The sequence below is a fragment of the Grus americana genome, chromosome Z (genome assembly GCF_028858705.1).
Source record: "Grus americana isolate bGruAme1 chromosome Z, bGruAme1.mat, whole genome shotgun sequence".
In the NCBI taxonomy this organism is placed as follows: domain Eukaryota; kingdom Metazoa; phylum Chordata; class Aves; order Gruiformes; family Gruidae; genus Grus; species Grus americana.
The window spans coordinates 35,968,951-35,994,712 of record NC_072891.1 but is presented as its reverse complement, the minus strand read 5'-3'; the positions used below and the strand labels follow the sequence as shown (position 1 = coordinate 35,994,712).

At 37.1% G+C, this 25,762-nt stretch overlaps 1 protein-coding gene across 6 annotated transcripts in view; it reads left to right on the top strand.

The window, feature by feature from the left end:
* Positions 1-25,762, top strand: part of ZDHHC21 (zinc finger DHHC-type palmitoyltransferase 21) — a 57,133-nt gene that overhangs the window by 22,813 nt on the left and 8,558 nt on the right. For 2 of the 6 annotated variants that reach the window (XM_054809212.1, XM_054809208.1), the window contains 2 exons: positions 13,306-13,349; positions 16,152-16,211. In XM_054809212.1, coding sequence (XP_054665187.1) covers positions 13,306-13,349; positions 16,152-16,211 — 104 coding nt within the window. Of the gene's footprint in view, positions 1-13,305; positions 13,350-13,879; positions 22,067-25,762 lie in introns of those variants that run through there. The other 4 variants (XM_054809209.1, XM_054809213.1, XM_054809210.1 and 1 more) reach the window with 3 other exon arrangements.

Genomic DNA, 25,762 nt, shown 5'->3' with positions numbered 1-25,762 from the left:
TTAATATAATTATATTGCTTATTGTTTTTCTTGTATTACCTTTACACAAGTTCACTGCCTTCTGCTCTTTGTGTGACTGTAGCTATGCTGTGTATTATTTTTGCCATCCTCCAGCTGCCCTACCAGACTGCTCTCTGCACTTTCTGTCAACCCCCAGGTCTACAGATTTACCTTTGCGCCCCTTTACTGCGTGCCTGATTTCTGTTTCAGGGTCTTGCTAATAGGTTCTCACCTCCCTGTTTAAATGTTGGCACAAACTTTCGTGTCTGCATGCTCTAGAGTTGGGATTTTTTTCAAACCTGATACTCTGCCTTGCTGGGTATCTAGCTGAAGAGGTGCAGACATCTAAATTCTGCTCACCTTCACTCCCAGTAGTGGGAGAGGCAGAAACTCAGGGAGCCTTAGAGTTCAGATGCTGAAACATGGCTGTCTTTTTAGTCTCTGTTAAATGGATATATGAGAAGGAACAAAAAGCTATGTGATTGGTACTGCACTAAACCACAGAAATGGTACAGAAGAAAACAAGGAACAGAAATGAAGTCTACCATTCTGTTCTGTGTGCTGCCAGAAGCTGGACTAAATTTTGGCAATGGCCATCAGCATCCATTCAGATACTATTAGTATACATTAAATAAAACCACTCAGACTGAGCCTGATTCTGTCAGATACACCTGAAACTTGGGACATTTCTTTTCTGACACACAATACTAATTATGCTGCCTCTGCGACACCCTTGAATTCCCAGTATATTCTTTCACTGTTCTGAGCCTTAACGCTGTCAGGCGACTACCACCACTGCAAACTCTTATAAAGCGCTGTAAAGCCCCTTTATTCTATGTCAGTTGTATAAAATACTGTGAAGTACATCGCATTGCACTTACTGAGCTGGCCACTACCCTGGAACAGATGTGGGCTTATAGCATTTTCGAGTCCAACCTCCTTTTATGTGCTCAAATCGTAATTCTGTGGATCGCTGAGCTGCAGTATGCCTGGATACTCTCTTTTGTCCTCTGTGCCAAACTTGGTGAAACAAACACACCACAGTAATTGAGGATATGGATAGACAATGAGGGGCAGATGCTAGAAAGTAAAGATCTTCAGCATTAGGACATCTCACTGCACCCTACCTGTAGCAGAGGGGCTATTGTGCTTGCCTCATACGGACAAGGTTTTAGGGTTGGGATTGCTGGGAAAGTAGAAATGCTTTACTGTGATCTCTGAACTCCTAATTCATTCACACCGTGTGGATGCTGTAGCATTGACTCATTGAAGAACATAGGTCATCTAGTCCATCCCCTGCTCAAAGCATTTCCATACCAGCAGCACAATCACCACATTCTTTTTCATTCCTTTCTTCCTGAGTATAGAATTGGCAAGAATAAACAATACAGTCATTTTGAGGAAATCTGCTTGGGAACAACTAGTCAGACTTCAAACGAACAAAGCTGAATCTGTTTGGTGAGGTCGTGCTTGGTCTGCAAGTTGTGTCAGAAAATCTCTATACAAATGGGGTTTGATTGTCAGCATGCAGTGTGGGGATTTGCTTCCTCCACAAGCACTTACAGCTTTGGCTAGCCAATGGAAAAGGCAGAGGAGAGGGCAGCAGGTGAGAGTGGTTTCTCTGCAGGCTTCCCAAAAGCATGCTGATGATGCATAGAATAGGGAAAAAAAAATGGGTATACCCACTCACAGTGCTGAGCTCACAGCGCGGAAGACATTCAAGTCCTGTAGAAGCAATGAACTGTAATCACTAAAAGACAGTGATGTTCCTACCATGTACTGTGCTGGAGTTACTGTTCAGCATCTAACCTTCCTGTATAAACTAAGCAGATTGTATCTGAAATGAGCTCTTCTTAAAATAATGAATTAATGATTACATTAATTTAGTATAAGGTACAGATCAAAATTTATTTCACAGCAGAACACAATCATTGAAGTGTAATAGGGCAGGCTTGAGGTTAATTTAGAAGAAACTCAAACACCTGAAGGCACAGATGTGCACAGTTAAAGCATTCATGTTGTATTAATCGCTGCATAGCTGCTATTGAGAGCATTAATTTCAGTGATTGCTGAAACTGCCCAGAGATGTGTGCAAGACAGTGGACAAGAGCATAAGCCTTTTGGAAAAGGTGAAGCAGAGCAGCTCTTGCTTGTGCTTGTACAGGAAAATAGATAATAAACATTTTCGTAGTTCATGCTCCATGCTTGTGTTTGCAGTTTAACATCAAACTAAGATTAGCTCCACAGCTGCTGGATAAGAGTTATTTTTAAATAATAGAGACAATCAGCAATGCAGCTGTGTGATCTGAACTTTGACTGATACATACTTTGACTGATAGCATACATACATATATGCTAAATGAGTCCAGCAAGTTCAGGTTTGTTGGGGTTTAATGTTGTTATTTATATTTCGAATGCTGCCAAAATTGTATTTTTCAAAAGAAAAATAAACTCAAGATTTATCAAACTTTGGCTGTTTTGTAGCAAAACTTCCTGATGCTCTATGAGGTAAACTTGCTTGACTATCATATAGTTTTCCAGAAACCACACCAATAGTTTCTGTCTCATCTAAGTAATATAAAGCTAAGGCTAACTTTTTCCAGGAATATTGGACGTGCGGATTAAAAAAATCCCCAGTTCCCTGTCTTTCAGTATCTTCTACATACACAGAATGTGCTCTGCTTACTGTCAGTCTCACGGAAGCAAGTTGGGATAATGAAACTGCAGATTTTTTCATCCTCCTTTAGCACCATCAGTAATAAGGAACTAGGACCTGAAGTGGCAACTTTGTGCTTCATTATTTATGGTTAATTTCCACAATCTGATGGCTCTGCTCAAATGTAAATGATTGGAACGTAGCATGGATTATGAAGCATGATAGGTCCTCTAGGTCAGAGCACTCGTGCTGAGTCTTCATATTTACAGAAGTTTATCCTTTCGCCACTGCAGCAAGATGGATAAAGTTGAATGTATGGAATTGATTTGCATTATGTGACCTTTGTATACAGCATTTTCATAAGCAGAGTTGCTCTTTACTACAATTGAGCTAAGCGATAGCTTGACAAGCCATAAGAACGAGCAGAAGTTTTTAATAGGATTTTAAGGGGAAATACTAGTATTTTCTCCTCTTTGATAATTTTTTTCAGAAGTAAAAAAATGTTGTCCAACTGAATATGTAATGGAAAGAATATATCTGATACACTCCAGCATGTTTTTCTGGAACAGAGCAGTAGCTAAAACAGGAAAGCAAAGAAGCACATTATGAAGTGCAGGTGAAATATTCTGCTGTGTGTGCTGGCACTTTCCAAAATTGAGTGGTGTTGTGCAGTTGACTGATCTTCTGTGCCTATCATTGCATAACTCGCATTGGATATGACAGTAGATCCATTATGTAAAAGTTCCTTAAAAAATGCATGTAATCTACCCTGTTTCATGTGTGTTCAACACATATTAAGATACTTGGAAAATACATGCTTTCTGGTAAAAATGAAAACTTTGTAACTTGTGTACGCAAATTTGACTTGTACACAGAGATTGTTCTTAAGGCTGTACTGCTTGAGAAGGTGATTAATAGACCAAGTTACCTAACATGCAATAATTTCTCTGGGTAGGTTTACCACCTCTCTTACTGTGGTATCACTGTTGGGGTATCATTAGCACAAGGCTATTCATATCTCATCTGGAGGTCCAGGAAGCCAAAGAGCAAGGGAGGTGACTTCCTGCAATGAGAGGAGAACAGCTGGTTGGCAAAAACTGTCCTTAGAGGAACTTTTGATATGATTGTTCTGATGAAGAGGGGAGCAGCTGAGGTGGCCTCTGTATACAGGATTAGTGCTTTCTCCCTAGAAACTAGCATATGTGAAACACACTTCTAGCAGAGGGGGCACATGGCTCTATTCATCCTCCTTCCCCAGTTGCTTTCCCCAAGCTCTGTTTGCCTGTACTCTCATTATCATCCTGAATTTTAACACCTCTCCCAGCATGTACCTGAGATTGCCCTTGGGGAACTGTTATTTGGATTCTTTGGAAACAGAGGTATCCAAGTTCTCTCTAATAAGTTTTCTTTAATTCAGAAGTCTCAGAAATAGGGAGAAATTTAAGATACTAAATCAGGAACTCTAGAATCCTAAGAAGAGACTTTCTTAAAATCTCGGCATAACTATTAGTCTTCTTTCTTATAATTTTCTTGTTTCTAGAGAACTGGGTGGAATAAACCAGTTTCAGCCATGAAGAAAGCACTGTCTGGTGTAATTTCCAAAAGGATCATGCATTATTATATTGAACCCCTGCTTATCTTCCATGCCTAGTGCTTGCTTTTCCAGTCCTCTATCCCCTGTCATTGCTTGTAGTGCAAATTTGAATTTTACATTCCTTAACTGGAAATGAGCCCGTATTCTTGAATTCCCAGGCAGCATGATGTTTTTTAATGACTGCTACAGAAGTAAAAGCAAGCTTAGCATAAAACAGTAACTAAAAAACCAAAACCAAACACAACCAAAAAAGATTGTTGTCAGTTGCATCCTCAAAAAACTTAATGTTCTCCTATTGAAAATAATTTAATTTTTTTTTTAAAGTTATTTGTACCCCTTACTTCAGACTATTTCTAGCTGCTTCTACTCCACAAGCAGTTACTCCTCTTTTGCTTCAACCACTGCAGGATTAGAAGATAGTCTAGTATAGACACTTTCAAACTCCATGAAGGTAGAGAGGTGGTTTTTTTTATTTGGGGGTTTGTCATAAATAGAAAAAATACTCTTCATAGATAAATTATTATTTTGCATGAGATAGTTCCATTTCAGAAAGTTTTAAAATTTTCCACAAAAAACCCATCCAAAACATACACTGTCTTGTGCAACTACTGCCTGTACCTATTAATGACATTGTATTGCAATGGCACATGCAAAGTTTATCTAGAAAAGAATATTTTGCACTTAACCTAGAAGAAAATCTTGAAGAGCACATATCTGTGTTACTCAGTTTTATTTGCAATTACATTTTTTTTCTGTAGGTGTCCTCATATCAAATAATAAAATTTAATTGGAAGCTAAATTAAATAGTATCCAGAAACTTGCTTGCTTTCTCAAGACATATTTTCTTGATATGTTTTTTAAGAAGTCCTCTCTCATTTGATATTTTTACATGTAACAGACACTTGTTTTCCTAAAAAAATGCACACTAGACTATTTATTCATTTATTCATAGGAAAAGGCATAAATTCACCTAGAAAAAAAAAAGTCTCTTTTATCAACCACAGATTGTTTCTGATTTATGATTGTAGGAGGTAAAAAGCTCTGATTCAGGCTTTTTTAAAAAGGTGGAACTCTCAGGATGCTTGTGTGTATATTAGTACAAGACTAGCCCTGGCATTTGCATTTCTCTCATTCATGTTCCATTTTTGCTTTGAGAAAGTACTTCTGTATGTATTTCATGTCCGTTCAACAGTTAAATGATGTTAAATACCAGTTTTTCTATTTATATAGTAAGATGCTGACATCAGTTATGTTTGATCTACAAGGCATGACTGTGGAACCAGTAATAAATAATATGGCATGCTTTTTTAAACAATGGCTCGTCTGATTATTTTTATATTGGTTCGTATATAGTGAGGTTTTAAATTGCACCAGACACTACTAAGAAGTATTCAATTTGCTGACCTTTTTCAAGGCTGGTACTTTTTGCATATGTGATGTTTTCTTCCTCTCAAGATCTGTGTTGTTCTTTATTTTGTTGGCTGCCACCTGTCTGAAGCAATCAGCCACTTCTTTCTCTTCCTCTGTACAAAAGGAAAATCCCGTCTTCCCATGGATGGTGGAAGGTAACAGGATAATCAGTTCAGCAGTGATCCTCTGATGTCATTGTGGGAGCCCTGGAAAAGCGGATTATCTGTGACCCAGATAAAATAATTAGAAATTACTTGGACACTTACAAATAACTGATCTACTAATCTCATTTCCAAAGTTAAAAAAGGCCTGTCTCTCAACGTAACACTACCAGATGTTTCAGTTAAACAGCATCCTTTGCAGAGACTAATCTGAACCCTAATTTTAAGGGATTACTTTTGATTGTTTTTTATTTCAAACACTAAATGGTTTGTGTTTTCATTTTTCCATATGTTCAAACAAATTATACAGAATTAAAGACATTTTCTTCATTTTTCCAGTATAGTCCATCAAATACAATTTTATGTGATTTTTTGTGTGTTAGTATTGCAGATAAAAAGTTTTCATTAAAATTATTTAGTAATTGCCTCTCTGGGGCAGAACTATGTAATGGATGGGCTTTTATAAATTTAATAGATACCATGTGGTCTCTGTGCAAGGTAGTGGATGTATTATCATAAACTAAGTGGACAGTGACTTTATTAATTTAATTAATGCTGTCGGGGTTTCCTGTTAATTAACTGTTTGAATGGTGTACAGTGATATGCCAATATCCTGGTGCATCAGTGCTGTGTGAATGTGGTAGAGAGAAATTTCCCTTTATTTGCTTTGGGGAGGATGGAAGGGAAAATAGTTTAACAGCTGGTGTTCAGCAGTCTGTCTGGTGCACAATATGATGCCTACCACGTAAATTTTTCCCCTTAGAAGCATTTAAAAATGTTCATATTTGTTAAATGCTATGTTTTATTATTGTTGCAGCTTTTCTTCTTTTCACCTTCAAGTAGCAAACATATTTCACTAGCTATTTTTTTATTGTTCTTGTAAACAGATCCATCTCCACATGAAAGTCTTGAGCTTACTAATTCATACATTTTAACTGTTTTGCTTAGTGTGACTGATATGTACAGTGAGCGTGTACTAAGGAACATTATTAATTTTGCTCAGGGCTTCTTTTCAAAAGGACAAAAACTTCCTTTTAAGGAAATTGGAAAAAGATGGAAATCGTGCAAATTAATTTTATGATATATTTATCCCAAAGGAATATTTTCAAGTAGTTACTTTTCTTTAGGAGTATCATTTCATTTAATAGTATAATGCAAAAATGAAATGCAAACAACAAAAATGTCAGTGAAAAATTTAAAATTCTTTGTGTAGTCAGTAAGTCAGATAAAATTTTACAAAAGTTGAAATGCAAAATAATGAAAAAGTAAGTACAGTTATTCTAATAATAAAACCAAAGGCTTTTTAATTCTTTGCATATGTTTTAGTGTTGATCCATTGCTGTTTCATATACAGAGTGCCCAAGTGATCTAGTTGTGCTAAAATGCTTTTTGTCTCTAAAAATAAGTATCTCATAATTAAAAATATTTGTAATCATATCTTTAATCAGATAATCTATTAAATACTGTTTTGATTAGTGAAATACTAAGGGCTTTTCCTGTTTTTTCAAACATGGCAGAAATGTAATCAAGGAACTATTAATCCTCATAATTAAGTTTAGCACAGAAGAAATTAGTATTGGAAGGGGAAATTAGGATTCCTAGGCAAACATATTCTTTACCTGGCTATAATAAAATGTAAGATATAAATTAATTGCAGAGGGAGAACAAAAGGCATATAAAATATAAACCCAAATAGCGATTTGATATTAGAGATGTAACGGAAAATAAGTTCATGTTAACTTAGTCTGTCTGTATGTTTCCCATTATTCTTATCCCATCCCTTTTTCCTGTCTCTACCTTTAATCCACCTATAGGTAAATCTCCTATTAGAAGACTGCATAAAGTCCTATAAATTAAATTGTCAGGAATTAGTGACGTCCTGGTCTTTGAATGGGATTTTGTTAACTGTGTAAAGTCTTTTGTATCTTTACCTTATTTTTCTCAAATAGACTAGCAATTAAACCGGTTTAACATTTTTAATTGATGTATCCTGACAGTCTTAATCACCTATTTACCATCAAAATAAAATTTTAGTTTATTTTTTAAAAAACCCTCTTTCATGAGCTATTTAAAATGTAATAATAAATTCAAGTGTAAGACACACCAAGTGACAAAAGATCATTTAGATCACTACATGGTGTTCGGTAAAGTGGGAATACTTTTATTGAATTTAATTATTTACAATATTATTAAGGAAAAAGCAGTGTTAGAGAATTTAGTCAAATAAATTTGATACTGTGCAGAGAGTGAAAAACATTGTGTCAAATCACAAAATATTGTGCCTGCTCATCACTCAGGGAAGAAATCCTTTTAGAACTCCATTATTTTTCTAAATAGTAAAGGAAGTACCTTTAACTAATTGAAAATAAGTAACTATAATAATAATGTTTGAGTGTTCTGGTGGCTGAGTACATTTTGTTTGAGTGTTGCTTGTTAAATTTAGACATCAGACCATTAAAATGGCTTCTCTGTGAGGAAGGTCAACAGCTAGCCTTCCTGATTTTTTTCTTAATATTTTTGTCTTAAGAAGGTATTGGTATCAAGAAAAATAATACGGTTTGTCATGCGTCTTGCTGTCATGCAGCTATCTGTACCTAACACACCATGGATTTTAACTGAAGAGATCTGTTTGTATCAGCTTCTTTGTAGATGTGTTCCTAATTTGTTATCAGATGTTTTCTTTCATTGAATCATTTTCCAATATCTGACAAATACATTGGAAATCTATTTAACTAAATTCATCAGAGCATAGAGGAGTGTAGGAGTATTCCCTAGATATAACATAGTGTAGCTTCATTTTTCATTTTGGACACGATTATCTGGTTTAGGGATTTAAAGTTAAAACTGAACTAGCAATTTTCAGACTGAACCTAATTGTAATTGATAAAATTAATCATATTATCTTATGTGAGAAGTCTAGATTAAGAAAAAAATGGTAAAAACTGGCCAAATGTAAACTCAAAAAGTAATTAATGCCAAAAAGGAAAATTTCTGAAATATGAAGTATTCTTTCTGTGAGATGTTCAGTATTTTATATTCTTCAGTTGCTCACTTGCCATTTACATACACACAATGAAAGGATGTTTGGTAGAAGGAATGAAAAAAATCTGTTGTTCAGATAGAGGATATGTTGTCTTGCACTTTTGGATAACAGCAATGGCTGCAAATCCAGAAAGGCTTGCAGGTTTTGTTTGCTTTTTTTCTCTTTCTGCTTGATCATACTTGCCTGCTGGTCCTTATATGCTGAGTATTTGAAAATACTTTATTAAGAAAGTGTGGTGTCATGCTTACATTCTTCTATTGTAAGTATTAAATAGAGCTGTGTTGATTTAAGCAAACACAGAAGAAAAATTGAACCAGGGTTGTGGCTGTGTGCTTTCGAGTTAGTTCTGTAAATTACAAATTACAGCTTCTCCTTTGGAAAACATGAATCAGTAAGAGGAAAATATTGTTTCCATGTACTTCTTCCGTGATAAATTAGTTTATGATGAATCCCATCCTTTGTTAAACACAGTTCGTTACACAGTGCATGTGATCCTTTTTCAAAAAACTTGTTTTTTTCAGGCACTTGGTTATGCTAATTAAAATAGAGATGTGAAAGATATATTCCTCTTAGTAGCTAATGCAGGTGCATTCATTTGCAAATGAATCTTATGTTGGTCTGGAGAATTACTTCAGTACTCTTACATATGACTCTCCATTCCTCTGGTAACAGTCTTAGCTGTGGCAGTAGCTTGCTTCACTTGGACAAGATGCTCTTGCAGACTTGCAGTAAGTCTTCAAAGCAAAAAAAACCCAAAACATTGTAATTGCCTCAGCAGAATCTGAACCCTTTGCCCTTTTCTTCTTGTTTTAAAGTGATGTGTTGTAAATGATTGCTGTGTTTATTTCCTCTAATTTCATTTGCCTTTCTCACTGAGGTATGATTTTTTTTTCCTAGTTGCTATAAGATGCATATCAGTGGGTATGTATCTCTGAATAACCAGGTGCAGGAACAATAGTTGTTTCCAATCTGGATGATGACTTCAGGGGTCCAGATGACCCATCATGTGAAATTAATTAGTTGCAGGTTAGTCAATTCCGCCTTGTACGCAATTGTAAATTTTATGGGATTTTTGGAGATGGAGATTACTAGGACTCAATAGATATGCCATGTTTGCTCATACCAAGTTATTTTCAACTTTCGGATGAGTGCCAGTACTCCAAAAGAATTTACCATCAGCATTAGCTGTAAGTCTGGGGGAAAAAAATCTTAGCAGAGTTCTATTTGTATTAATAGTAATCCAAGCTGATAGTAGATGCAGACAGCCAAAGCCTCTTAGGCTGAACACAGTAATACTGTTGTTGTAGCAAAACCTTGGTATACATTAAACGCATAATTAAAACAGATGATATTCTGGTTGAAAGCCATTTGTGAGGTATGTTAATGAACAGAACACCTTGTCGTTCAGAAAAATAATGATTATTCTGGTCCTCCTGTCTCCAAAAGAAGAAAAATTCATCTGTCTGAGAAGAAAGTCATAATAATAGGCTAAAATTCAACCATAGCCCTCTCCCTTTCCTTTCTCTCCTGTTTCCAGAGGGGCTACCGAGTTTCCTGGGGTACTGTGAAGTTTCACTTTCATGTGAAAAGGTAAATTGGTTCATGCTCAAATGAACATTCATTTCAAATGAGCCCAGCTGTTTGGCAGCAGTGTTGGGGGAGGGAAGCTGTGAGGAAAATTTGGTTTCTTAAGTTCAGTCACCAGCACTTGTTAAGCAGCTAAACTTCAGAGAGAGGTATTTCCTTCCATTCCCTCCAGCCCTAGTTCACAGCTTTTAAAATGTGGCTATAAAGTTTTTTTAATTCTGAAAAAGTATCCCAGAAGCAAAGGATTCACTACTCAATCCCAATTCCTTTACTGTAAAGCAAAAGTATTCTAAAGTAGATGTTGGCGTTTTAATAGAAGAAGAAGGAAGGAAGGGAGGATTCCTTTGACTTCCTATCCAACTAAAATCCTTAATATGATTTAAAGGTGCGGAAGCTTGACAGTCTTCTTACTGTCATTTTCTGCAGTTCCTGTTTTGGTGCTTTCACTTAGTTCATTAATTTAATGGGTTACATTTTTGAGAGAAGCAAACCCTGATGAGCATCTTCTGGGTCTTGATAACATGTCATGATAACAATTACAGAGCAATACAACCCCGGGTTCCAAACCTAGGAATTCCTCCAAAAATCACAAATACAGTATTTTAGGGAGCCGTACAAATGCATTAATGAATAAACAATGTGGAGAAACATAGGAAAAGGCCATATTTAAGGTATTATTTTGTTAGGTTACTTCTGCACCCAAAGCTGTTTTAAGGCTACTTTTGTGAAACGATAGCATACATCTGTGACAGCTAGAAATTGATTATAGTCTGGACTACCATGCTACTGTTGTACAAAAAGTCGTTAGCAATCATTGCTTTCAAACATACCAATATTATTTTGTACTATCAGGCAGACAGCTTTGAGTTGACCAGAGGATAATTCCTGGAGCTGAGATATTTTTGCAGTTACAGAAGGAGCTACTGCATCTCATGAAAATGCTGTTACAACTTCACTGAAATGTTGTGGAAGTAGTATCTGTGTTTATTTAGTCCTTTTTATTCAGAGAGGTCCGTGTGGTTTTCTGTGGTGTTTGTTCCGACAAGAGTTGGACAGAAATCCAGCCCAAGGAAGCAGAATGTCCTGTGGCTGTGCTGTCAGGTCCTGCCCTAACAAGGAGAATGGCTGGTGTCTTGTAGTGCTTTCCTGCCACCTCTGCCCGGCGACGGGGGAATGCGCTAGACAGGCCCGTAAGGAGGAGAGGAGAAGCAGTTTATCTATGGGAACCGTAGGAACAGACAGCATTTACAGTCTGCTGCCTCCAGTCCTGTCCTCTCTCGCTATTGAGCAGTTGTTCAAATCCACCTGATGATGGGGCCGGAAGGGTTTATAGAGCCTGCGGTGAGCATGTCTTCTCTGCACAAGCAGGGAAGAACTTGTGCATCCTGGTGAGCTGGTGTGAGAAGAGGGAACTTCTTTCCCTTGCCATAGGGCATCAACTCATGTTGTGGGCAGAATTAAGATTTTTCTCATTTAGCATGTGGTAAGGAATCCTGTTCCAAAACTCATCAGAGCTGGGAAGCGGATTTAGAAGGAGAAAATTTGGCAAGGGGAGTCGAGGCCACCCGTGTCTGGTGAAGCAGGGAAGCAGCTTCCTGTACATTATTCCCCACTTACATTTCACCCTTCCCCTTCAAAGCTTTATGAGAGATGGTGGCAGAATCCCAGCAGTGCCTGCGCTGAATTGGATGCACTGATGGCAGGAACAATCAAAGAACACAGTATGGTTTTATTGCTAGGTAGTGTTTCCATATGACAATGAAGCCTAATTAAACCACAGCCCTTGTGTCTCCGTACGACGGGGACAATAGAGGCTAGCTCTCGGTTTCATTCAAACACTAGTGTAATCTGACAGGTGCGTTACGTGCATGCCTAAATCAGTGAATAGTAAAGGGAAATAGTAAGGTGCCGTGAAAAGGAAATGGAACCATGAGAAATATTTCAATTATTGTATTTTGTCCTCATAAGTGATTTGGGGATAATGAACTATGAATGTGCATTGAAAACACTAATACTGCTGGAGTTAAAATTGAAGTGATACTCACAAAGCAAACTTTTTTGTTAAATATATAGCACAAAAGTGAGAAAAAAGTACTATTGTTGGTAGTTTTAAAACTTCTATTTGGGCATGATCTAAGCTAAAATTGATTTGTTAATTATAAAACTTTGTGACTCATTAATCATGTTCAGTAAAGTATAAATTTAATTTAGTTAGCTGCAGCGCTGCCTTCACTCTGCACATTATTTAAATTTTGTTACACATTAAGAGAATAATTTTGACACTTGGTATTTACCTGCAGAGACTATGGAAACTGGTGGTATATTGCTAGCGGTTCTGTTTGCATTATAATACTCATGAAGGTAACTATTTTTAAACTTAATAGCTCCAGATCTGTTAATGGTTACATTTTACTAAATTTTCCTGTGGACTGAGTGGACTACTCCAGGTCTGGAATGGGTGTTTGTGGAAAGTATGGCAAGAGTGTACCTTACACACATTACTTCTAAATGTCCCATGAATTAATTGTAGTATCTGAGTTAATTTTAGCTGCAATAATGCTGGATGTTTTCATTGACATCCTGTGGTATGTGCTATTGCAGTAAAACTACACAGTAGAGTTTCACATCATGTTTGTAAAAATCATTTAACGGACTGAGTAAATTTGTGTGCATAATCTCACAGCTGTTTAAAACTAGTATGGCGTATCAGCAATATGTAACCTACTGGACTAATGCCAAAGCAGTGTACACGAAGAATTGATTCCCTGCTTTATTTAGTTGCTTTCATAATGACATTTTAACAGTTAGGAATGTAAATAAATACTTTTTCATTGTATTTTCTTTTCTTTGACAGGACACTACAAGTATAGAAAAAATGTCAAACTGTTGTGAAGACATGTAAGTGCTGTAAATTTTCTACATTTATTTTCTGAAAAGCTAAAGAAATAGCTGCTGCTTTTTAATTGTGTGAGAAAGAAAAGGAACTGAAAGCACTGTTAGGATTATTTTGCATGGTACCATGCCTTGTACTTCTATCCCTAGCAGCAGCTCAGTAATCTTTTAATGTTGGTTGTACACAAAGTAGCCCCACAGTATTCCCATTCCTTGCAAAGCCAGTGGAGCTATATTTTCTTTCAAAAGTGTAGATCAAAAGACAGTTTCTGCTGTGTCTTGACATACATTTCATTGATTCTGAGGTTCTCCTCTGCTTCAAAAGTTGCCTTTGGTTGATTGACGACACAGATAGTTTCTGTTCTCCAAAGTTAAGTCACAGCTGCATGCCGTAATGAAAGAAAAGCTGAATTTGTGATGCTGGGGCACAATTCATCAGAGTCCAGTAATGGATCCCCAGCCAACCTGCATTGTTCTAGCTGACTGAAGTGCACCATGGGCGTGCTGTCTTTCACTAATAATGCTGTCTTCTGTAGATCGAGGCCCCGAAAGCCATGGCAGCAGACCTTCTCAGAAGTTTTTGGCACTCGCTGGAAGATCCTGTGGTTTATTCCTTTCAGGCAGAGGCAACCACTGCGAGTTCCCTACCACTTTGCCAATCACGTCTGAACAGATGGATGGTGGGCACAGATGGGTCCTCCATGCTGGAAGTGCGTTACAGGTTTTATGATAATAGGACTATGACAGTCTTCAAGTCAATTAAAATCCACCCACCAATCGTAAGCATCACAATGTGCCCCAGGCTTTATTTTAATAGTGGTCTTGATTCAGTTCTGAGATTAATACAAGTTGTATGTTTAACTTTAGGCATATTTACTTTCAAATTGGCTTTCCAAGGGGATGTCTTTTGTCTTTGAGGTTAATAGCAAAACCAACTGACTCGAATGCAGTCTTCCTCTATTTGTTTGATACTGGCTCTTTTGATTTTGATTTGGTAGGCAACACTGAAGTTTACATTGATTGTAAGCTTTCCCACTAAGTGTCTTATTCTGCCTTGAATTTTTTTAGTCTTTTCAGTAGGTCTGTGTAGATTATACTCATGTCTTTTTTCTGCTACATGTGTTTAAAATTTCCCGATACTGCCATTTATTTATGATATGCAGTAGTAATCCTGCAGCACCACACTATAAAAGGCAACATTTAAAACAGAAGCAGACTTCTTCCTAAACGTTTCTCAGAGAGGTTTTTATAAATACACGTAAATTTGTGTGTTTATATAGAGATACCTTACATGTTACAGTTATTGTTCTGCATAGATATGATCTTACTAAAAAATATTCATGTCTTTATGTCAACAGAAGTGATAAAATGTTCCAGGGTAAAATATGCAGACAGAAAGCATGTTTTCCCTATATCCCAAGGATTTCTTTGCAATAATTCAACAAAGAAGTTGTATGGTGCAAATACTAGAATGATGACTTTTTAAAAATAAAGATTTAATTAGTTAGCGTAATGTACCATAAAGAAGAGTGTATTATCAATAAAGTTATAAATTTTATATTTACTTTTGTTTAGTCATGATTAGTTGGAGTTGGTCTACATGTTTATATATGGGAAATATATGTGAAAATATTTTAAAATATTTATACATAAATACAGATATTTGCCATTGGCATGTAAAGTATACTAACTGATTTAATAGGGTACTATGCTGATGAATGATAGCTTGTTGTGGGCCCTTTAAGTATGGAAGTAGTTAACCAAAGAAAGCATCCTTAAGGTTACATCTGATAAAATGACGATGATTCCAAAAGTACTGGCTCAGCTTTGCTGTATCTGGAAAAATTTTGTCATTTATTATAGCCCTCTGTAGCTATACAAATAGCAGCATGAGATGTTTGTGATTTTTGAAAGTTCTCTGCATTTCTATGAGAAATTCACAGCTTCAGTGTTTTCAGTTACACTGCTTACTGTGTTTGTTTTCTAGTCTACCAGGATTAGGATCCACCTTAAATGACAGCCATGCAACAGGATAATAAAAGGCACAAAATCAGGATGTAATATAAGTAGGTTGTGTTTGGAGAGAGTAATAGTTTGTTTGTGAACAGTTCATTCAAAAAGAAGGGCTAGATTTGTCATGAGTGGTATTCATAATGAATTTTTAGATCAGCTCTTCTAAAATCTTTATGCAGTCACTGCCAATGGGTGTCCCTTTATTGAATTAACAGATTTTGATGATCCATTGAGAGTTCCAAAAGGTGCATCTTAAAAATCACTTGAATTTTAAACTTTTCTAAACTTCTAACATTTGAATTAATTTTAATTTCCCTCTCCTTTTAAAAATAGATGCAATATTTTCTTCATTTAAATTTCAAGCCTAATATTAAACCATTTTTTCCTGGCATTTTTAGACATGAGTTTAGACTTTCTTTAAGATGGTATTTGCAGCAATATTTAAACAATTGAAAGCTTGAGGAAAGTGGATGGAAAGGCTGGAGCAGTGCTTGAAATTAAAAAGAATATGCATATATGTTACAAAGTAATGGCTGTATCTCTCTTTTTTTAAGGAATTCCACTATTATAGTCTCTCTGGAACACACAGGGAACTAATAACAGTTTTGGTTTCTGTGCCAATATTTAAATGTTTCAAGAGCAAACCAGTAGTTTTTTAAAAGTTTTTCATGCTAATCAGTTATCATAGTTAGCAGATTATACAGTTCTTAAGTTTATTAAGGAAGAGGATCAAGAATTTTACTATTCTTGATACATTCGCCGTGAAGGCATATAATTCTTCTTTCTGTTTTCTAGTGTCGTTACAGTTAATTTAACCATGGACAACCAAGTCTGTAATACAGAATCTGCGCAACGGTAGGAACCTTAGTTATAAACAGTGTATGTAGGTTTCGTACATGATATACAGTGAAGTAATGGGACCGTTAAATTTTGCCTGCTTTAAGCGGATAAAAATGCGCAGGCAGCCCAAATGTCGTATTGTGTTCTGTACTCCAGTATTCTCAAACAAAAGAAGGTACCGAACGTAAGAAACCAACGCTGACGCGGCACAGATTGGGATTAAACGTGCGCTGAATGTACTACAGACCGTAGACACAACCGCCCACGACGTACCGCTGATGCGGGTGGGAGGTGCCCTGCGGGACGCACGCCGTTTTGGGAGAGTGGGCGGTGGCGCGTCCTCCCTCGCTCTCCACGCGCCCTCTGTCGGCTGTCTTGCGCAACGACAGCGGGCGCTTGGCCCGGAGCGGGGGCGGTGCCCGGCTGCCAGCGTCGTTGTGACGCAGTGGGTATGGGGAAGAAGACTCGCGTGGTTTGGGCAGGCGTCAGTGCCACGGGTGAGGCTTCGTTCTCGGTAGTAAAGAAGGTGTTGGGTGAGCAGACCCTGCGGCGGGCCTGCTGCGGGTGAGAGCGCAGCGTGCCAGGTTTATCCGGGAAACCATCAGGCCCTTTCGACTTCCCTTTCAAACAACCAATTAGAAATTAAAAATTTAAAATCTGTAAATTCCAAAGTGCTTACTTAAATGACCAAAAGAAGAACCTTGAGGCTGAAGTATCAAGCATACATTTAAGTAAATGATGTGCATGGAAATCTTGCCAGATTCTCACATGAAAATGGTAATTTCACAGATTCACAATTTCTCAAATGTTTTTCTATTGTTGGATTTTCTTTTTTTTTTTTTTTTTTTTGGTAAATATGTTTTTAATCAGCCTCCCATTCATCCTTAACATTAGGAATCAATATGTAATACGATCAAGGCACCTATTTTAGTTCTTACCCCATTTCTGAGTATGTGGAGGAGAGAAGGGAGAATTCAGAGAGGCTTCATTTTTGGGAGGCACCGAGGTTTATTCTTTGAATGACAGGCCTCTGAAAGTGTAAGAGTAATCAAAATATTTTTCAGAATTCTAGCCAATGACCCTATCATGTTATTAGTTTATCAGAGTAATGTTTTTGACACTGATTGTGAGAGTTGCTCCAGCAGAAAAAGACGAGGTAGACTTTTATGATCTGATTTGAAATCCTTTAAACCTTGAAATCCTTGAAATCCTTTGAATCTTTAACTTGAAATTCCGCTTCTTTCCCTCCAGCTCTTGTTCATGCTTTTTTATTTCAGTAGAAACTGCATTCTTAAGACTAATTAGTGCTTGTCATTGTTACTAATTTAAAAAATCTTATAGACAGTATTAATGAATTTGATCCTAATAGAACATCAGGACTACATGTGCTTTACTGAGCACAGTGGATATTAGCTATGAACTTAACAATATTTGATTTCCTGAGAGGTACAAAGAAAAGTCAAAGCACTAATGAAAAACAACCTGAAAATATTTGAAAATAACTGGTTTACTTGCAGTATGGGGTAGCTCCTGGTAGAACTGAACAATGCTGCTTTGCTATCATAGTATCAGAGATTTGAGATCTCATTTGAAAAATCTTGATGTCTAAAAGATTCTGCATTAAATAATGCTTACCATTATTTACCTGAAGGACAGGTTCCGTCAAACAGCTGGTAGAGTAGTTGAGATACGCAATCATTTTCAGTCTTGAGGAGGATTCACAAGTAAGAAACTAAGAACTGAGTGGTAGGATAGATTTTGGACTGGGCAGCTTCCTAGTTCTGAATCTAAAGTGGGCTAATGGGAAGGGAAGATTCATAAAAGCACAGAGAAAATGGAGATGGGGCAAAAAGAATTGTTGTGATTCGCTACTAAAGTTTACCAAATGAAGTGAGATTGCAAAGAGCAGGAGTTACGCAGTTAAATACACATGCCGTCGTTATATGATGTCTTTCAGTGTTCATCTTATAGTTGTCTAATTTTATTCAGTAAATGATACTTTGAGGAAATTATGAATTCATGTCAGGCCACTGTATGCCAGGATAAGAATTGTAGGTGGCAAAGACAGGATTTCTGCAGTAATGTGAAAACGAATCTTTTTCAAGTCAACTTTGCATTCAGATGAAACATAGGATAATAAGATGAGTTTTCTGGTAACCTGGACTTGTTAGTTAACATAGACCACTTTTTTTGTAATGCATTATTTACTGTATTTGGCCAGCCTTCCTGCCAGCAGTACATCACTTATAGCAGAATGTTTCTGTCCATGTATTTGGGGATGCTGTCACTTAGATATATTATTTAGCTTGGCTATCTCCACCCTTTCTTTGTCTTCACCACACACTCAATTTTGCTGCAGCTCACAAATAAGAAGCCAGTGTCGCTTTGTTGGAACAACCCTATCACAAAGACAAATACTATTCACTGGCTTTTCTCAATATCCCAACTGGAAATGTCATTGCCTTCCTTAAAAATGTTTTCTTTGTATGGTGTATTTTCTTGATCTTCCTGGATGAAAATTGATGCTTATTCTACCTATATTTCCATCAATAATACTGTATTAGCACTTCTAAACTATTCCTAAAATAAAAACTAAGAGTACTTTCTGAAGAATAAGAGTTGCATAAAACAATGTGGATCTTAATTAGTACCACCTAGTCCTTCTCATTCCATCCTGTACTTCTACAGTTGTGTTATGTGTGCGAGCATAATAAATTGATTTTTTTTAGCATTGTGTGTAAGAAATACACTTTTATTCATAGTCTTGTAACAGATTGAAAGTTAACTGTCAGAAGACAAAGGTACTGTTCTGGTTTTTGCACTTTGAGAAATTACTAGCTCCTGTGAAAGGATTGTTCTTTTCTGCCCTCGGTATGAATTGCTGTTAGTGATACCTCATAGCCACTTTGTAGCTCTCTGTTAGCTCTTAACTGGGTTGAATGAGTAGTGGGGACATGGTGTGCTTTTTGAAGTCCTGGTAGGCCTCAACTTATTATCTTCCCACTGCATTGGGTTAGTGGTCAGGTAAGAAGAGGCAGAGGCTCATTTTATCACCCTTTGAGATTATCCCTTGATGGCCCTGAGATTTTGTGGTGTGCTAACTAGTGTGAATCCTTGAAGGACTCTTGAAACGAGGTCTCAGATCTCTAGAAGCTTACTTTGCACTTTGTTTTAAGCAGTTTTAACTTGCTTCAGTTTGGCTAACTTCATTTTTCTGCTGAGTAGTTGATTCTTGGTGTTAATGACATGATGAAATTTTGTATTTGAAAAAAGAGGGAGTTAGATTTAAAAATAACCTCAGCTGGTGACTCAGAGGTTGAAGCTGCAGGTAGTGCCTCCCATGAAATCAGGATGATAATGACTTCTCAGTCAGCTGTGGATCTTTTTTCCAAAGTGTTTGCTGTTTGACACGCAGTATTTCAGTAATATGTCTACATAGTAGGAAGGGTCAATACAGAGTGCAGATGAGAATGTTCTCCGGAAGCATTTCCTTGACCTAGGAAGAAATTCTGCTTGTGAGCAATTACTATTGTGATTTATGTACGAGATCAGACCTTTCTTGGCTGTACATGAGGCTTATTTACCCAGAGAAAATCACTTATGTTGTCATGAATTCTCTACCATAGCAAAGTTACTACCTTGAATGAGTTACGTTCATTCCTCTGCTCACTTTCAACTTGGATGGCTCATTTCCTGTCTTCTCACTGAGCACACAGAAACATAGAATAGTCCTACCTGCAGTCGTGTTCATATCATCTCAACCAGAATAGACACCGTGATAGAGTAGCCTGGGAAAGTGTTGAGATATGGAGCATTGGTTTCATTTAAAAAAAAAAAAAAGTATATATTTTTGATATGCAGATTCTCTGGTTCCATTTGGGTTTGGGTTGAGAGCAAGCAGGCGATTGCTTAAGAGATTTGAAATCTCATGGATTCTATACACTGAAATACACAAAAAGAAGTTGTCACATCTCTTTGTGGGTTTTGAACAAGTGCTGCCTTTTTTTTTTTTCCTGTAATAAAGCTCAGCTAGAGCTTTTTGTAATCTTAAGCATTATTTTGTATATAATTCAAGTTTTTTTTACCTTGTTGCCCGAGTCAGTTTCTCCTGACCTAAGCCAGTACATGCAATGTTCTAGTGCTGCCACAGGTACATTTAGCAGCTGGAGATCCATGGCTTTTCTGCCAAAAATAATGTTTTTAAAATACTCCATTTGCGAGATTTGAATTGCCACATACTTGAAATTTTAAGAATAAATCTACTCTCCTATGGATCAGTCTTTATTAACAAACGTAATCGTTCTCAAATGTATGTTCAGAGCTTTTCTTCAGATATTCCTGATTATTTTTACTCATTACTTTATAAACATATGGTTAATAAAACACCAGGTGGGGTGTCATGACAAATCACATTGTCATTCACGTTCAGGCTAATTCAGGATTCACATTCACATTATGGTGTTCAGGATAAAAGAACTAATGATATTGGTATGGCAATTGAGATATAGATGCAATCTTTTGCTTTACAGTCATTAAGAAATTACATATGTAAAATACAATACTATAAATATTTTTCTACAAATTATTAAAAATCTTCGATTAATAACTGTACTTATTTGAAAATACACAGGCATTATAAAGTATGATTTCAGTGCTGTTTAAAGTCATTTAAAACAGATGTAACGTGCCAATTTCCTGCTTGGTATGCTGTTTTTATCAAAATATAATTACCATTGTTACTACTACATGGTGTGTCAGGCACCTCATTTTCATGTTGACAATTTTATAAATGTGGTTTTTAAGGTTAATAGTTTTAATAGTTAAGAGTGCAGAAAATATTCTGGGACTTGCCTCCTGCATTAGCAAAGATAAATTTAATTATTTCTCTTACACAAATATGTTGAATCTAATTCTAAATTAGTCAAAATATTCAGACTTCGAAACTGTCTAAGTGATGGTGAGTGATGCTAGGGATTGCTTTTGGGAAGAACTGGTACTTCTAAATACAGTGTCTGTACTTATGCAACATACTGCATGACTGAATATTTCAGAAAGCGTTGTACTTCAAAAGATTTTTGTACAACTTTCTCACTGGCTGAGCATTTGAAATTCAAGATTCTTTGCAGCACTTGTATCTGTGAGCTGTGTTAGGCCTAGGACTTCAGTTCTGCTGAAATTGCTCAATGGCATCTTGCGTCTTGCCAAACTGCGGCCAAGGGATTAAAGTCAGTTGCTGCAACAAGGGCCATCTGAGTGTCGCCTGTATAACTGTAGGAATAATTCAGATTTACAGTAGAACATGTGCTTTTCGAATTAGAAAATATGAAACTTAAATTGTAATTTATGTATGTTTCTGGATGAATAAGTATTTCTGTGCACATTCCCAAGGCTGATATACAGTAGATCACAGTGCAGTTTATAGATAGAAAATTATCACTCTGTCTCCTTAACAGCTTCAATCTAAGTGCCAGTTAGCAAAATAATACTTATTTTTGTAAATTAGTATTCTGAATTTTGTAGCTCACACATGGGCATGTGATTGAGCTTTACTAATTTGTTCTTTGTTTGATCTTGACTGTTTCCAGACAATGCTGAATAATGTTTGTACTGGACTTGTTGAAAATTATGAGGTCTGACACTGGTTATGCCTGAATAGATAATGTATGAGGTGAATGGATGAGTAATATCAAAACAGGGAAACTTACTCTGGTATTCTTCTAATCAAATCTAAAAGTGCAAGAGTATGTCCAGCTGAGGGACAATGTATTGTCTTTTATGTCTCTTTATTTTATTCATGTAATATTTCTGTTTTTTCTGTTTGGATTGATTTAATTTATAGATTACTTTTTTCATTCCTATCAAGATTTCTTATGTACTGTATTTTTTAGAAATCTTATTTTTAAATAAAAATCAAAGTTTTGTTTTCTCTTCTGTATTTCATTTACATTGGTTTAAAGTTGTGTAATATTTTCCAGTCTGTTTTTGGATTTTCCTAATTCTCTTATAAATTACTCTGATCACTCAATATTTTTGATTGTGACAAGATTAAGCTATAATCCCAAATGATTGTTTTGGAAAACTGAACTGTGAAAAATCGCTGAAGTGTTAGTGAGGTGCTTATTATCTGAGCTTTGTTGTTTGTTTTTAAGAGAACAACTGAGGGTTGGTGGAAGCATCAAAAACTTTCCTGTTAGGAGTATCTATTGGTTTAACAACACTAGTTGCAGTATTGGTTAAACTTCTTGCCTAAATAACTTATTCATGTGTATGCAGCTATACTGATGCATTAACCCTCCCCCCCCACCCCCTTTTTTTTGTTTTCTGCTTTTGTTATGTAAGGTAAACACAATCAAATCTCTAAACAGTGCCGATGAGGGAGTACAAGCACAGGAGACCCAGGCGTCTTCTGGCATATTTATTCCAAGACAGAGTTCACAGTTCTCTGTAAGCCCTATCAGAGTAGGAGCTTCTGATGTAGGTATAAACTAGAAGTTATATAAAATGCCATTTTTCAAACTGCAGAAATGGAATTCTTAATATTTTTTTTAATCTTTGGCCTGTATTTTTTTATACAATGCATTAGATCATACATAATGATTCTTGGAACACTTTTTGAGAGAGTTAAATGCATCTGAATCAGCAGCTCTTTTGTGTACATGTGAATTTATGTCAGATTTTTATGCAGAGAGGTTTCACATGTTTTGGTCTCTTTCAAATGAGATACTGGATTTAGGCATGTAAAAAGAAGTGCAGAAGTGTTAGTGGCCACAGAAAAATGTAGCAGAGAGGAATAAAATAGAAGCTGCTGGGTATGGTGTGAGCAATAGTCTCAGCTGTAGAAGAAAAGGGAAGATTTTAGACACCTGGAAAGAACCACTGCAAGAATAGTGAGCCAAAGAAAAAAGCCAGTGGTTATGCCTGCAAGGAAGTGATTAAAATAGCTGAATTGTGGCACTTCATGAATAAGGGAGCACAAACTACATGATGACGGTTTGTGGCACAGGACTTATGTCTTCTGTTTCAACCCAAGAACCGGATTCTGGTAATAACAGTAATAAAAATCACTTCCATACTGATCCTTCTACAACAGCGTAAAACTGTCCTGTAAAATTCTGTGTTCTGTTTGTATTCCAGAAAAAGCTCTTTTTGCCTGCTGCCAACAATTTCAGTTTCTCTTGTCTGAAATTTCAATGGGCCTCTTTTCCACACACAATAATTTCAAATCTGGTTGATCTCTGCTATGAAATTGATTTAGCTTAGTATTTACAAATTAGATACAACTGACTTGTGTGAGTGTATGCCTTCTTTTTGATGTGTGGAAATGGAGATCTATTCCCACTTGCCCATAAAAATAATTTTAATGTGTACACTGCAGTATTTTTAATGCCCAAAGCTCCTGGAAGTATTTCTGGAAGTGTTTTGTCCTTTTATAAACTGAATGAAACAAAGTATTCAACAGTACTTTGAGTCTATAAATTCATTTTAAGAGGTTGCCAGGTAGTGCAGATGAACAAATGCATGCGAACACTGCTGTAGGCTGACCAATTACCCATATGAGCCGCAATTATATTAGCGTGCAAGGGCAATTGGAGGGAAAATTGGACCCTGTGGACATCCAGCTGAGTAAACAGGCTTGAGGAAGGATGGAGGATGTGTTAGTCTGAATAAAATACAGCTAAGCTAATTTGAAAGAAAACAGGCCAGAATTTGTATTAGTCACAGCACATTCTTTGTATGTCTTCTAGTTTCACAATATTTTTCTCATTAGACTTCCCCTCTCAAAAACATTCCCTTTGCTGAAGGATTAGTTTAAGATCAGACACATGCAGCAACAGGCTTTGTATGGAGTAAGCCAAAAAGCTGTATTTCAGTCACACAGTGCTGAACATAAAATGAACTGGACAGGTGCTGCTGAGGAATAACGACTCTTTCAAGCCCAAGTAATAATTTATCCTCAAATATAACATGATCTTGCTATTTAGGATATGCTTCACAACCTCACTTTTTTATTCCATGAAGCTAGGACTTTCCTGTAGCTGTGGCCAAAATCCCTGCTTCCACAGTCTGTCGGCTGCCATTTGGGTGATAGGCTCCTCTTTTTTTTTTTTCCAAGTAGTTTAAGTGCAGACAATGCAGTAATTTGAGCCCTACAAAGGTGAAATTTGATAATTTGCTTTGATAGCTAATGGATGCTAACCCACTGGGTTAGACCACAAGTCTGGGACTCAGAAGATCTGCCTTCAGTTCTCTGCGTGACCTCTGGTTGTCTGGGCAAAGACCCCTGGGTGCCCAAGGCGGGAGCCGGGGGGGAGCTGCAATGCTGAAGGTGAAAGCTGCGATCCCCTGCTCCGTGCGCGCTGCCGCATCCGGTGACACAGCAGCCGAGGCCGTAATCCCATATTGGGTTCTCGGAGCTCCCAGGACGTCCAGAGCAATGCGTCCCCACTGCCGTGGGCTGCCCCTGCCTGAGGAGCTGCATGCCTGCTTCCCAGCCGCAGGACCTGGATCCTTCCCTGAAGCCTTTGAACGATGCAGCCTAAACACAGCTGGGGTGCATGGGCAGGATTCGCCAACTACAGCAGCAGCCATTGCTACGTGATGGCTATACCAAGTGATTGTGCATATATTTGGGCAGAGAATTGCAGCTAGAGCAGTTCCCCGGGGTGTTCAGTGCTCTTGCCAGCTATGAGTAGTTCCAGCACATCTTGGATGCTCACAATCACCGTTCACAAGGTCCTAACTCCCATGGTGTCTTCACTGGAGATTGAAACTCCAGCGTTCACAGCTGTAACATCCTTTTCTAGGGACCAGGTAGCAGGTTTTTATTGCATCCAGTCTCCACTTCTTTTTTGCCTGTATGGCTGATGCAGAGTAGGCCTGCGTGTGCTTTCTGCCCCAGAGGATAACATTGTTAAAGGTGATACAAGGTTTGGTGCTGTCGTTTTTTTTATTTTCACAAAATACTCTGACAAATGAGATGCAAAGTTTTTTGAATGAAGCTGAAAATTACAAGTGTTGAAGATAACTTTTTCCTGTAAGGTTGCAAACTTGATACTTGCTATCATTTGCAAAATTGTGGCAAATACAAAAGAAATGTAAGGTCAGCAATGCATCATTACGGTTGGAGGAGAAATACATAGCTGTGCCATAGAGACGTTCCAGCTTTAGAGCGAGTGAAAAGACATGATGGAAAAAAATAAAAAGAGATTTATTGTCCCATGTTATGCCAATGAGGGTTTGTCATGTAATAATGCCTCTGCAGTGAGGCTAGAGGGAGAAGCAGAGAATCCAAGAAGTTGATCTGTTTAATTCACTTTCTTTTTCTAACATTATTTCCCGTTAAGACAGGTCACCAAATGTCTGCCAGTGATAAAATAATTTTACTTTCTATGCCCGTACTGCCAAAAGGAAGTTGGAAAGACCAGAAAATAAATTTCCTCCTTTTCCCCAGTTCATTAAAAAAATAATGATTTGTTTCATGAAGAGAAAGTGGTTTTGAGTATATTGTAACAAGACAATGAGCAATACACTTCCCAGAAAATTTTACACTGCAGCTCTCCAGCAGC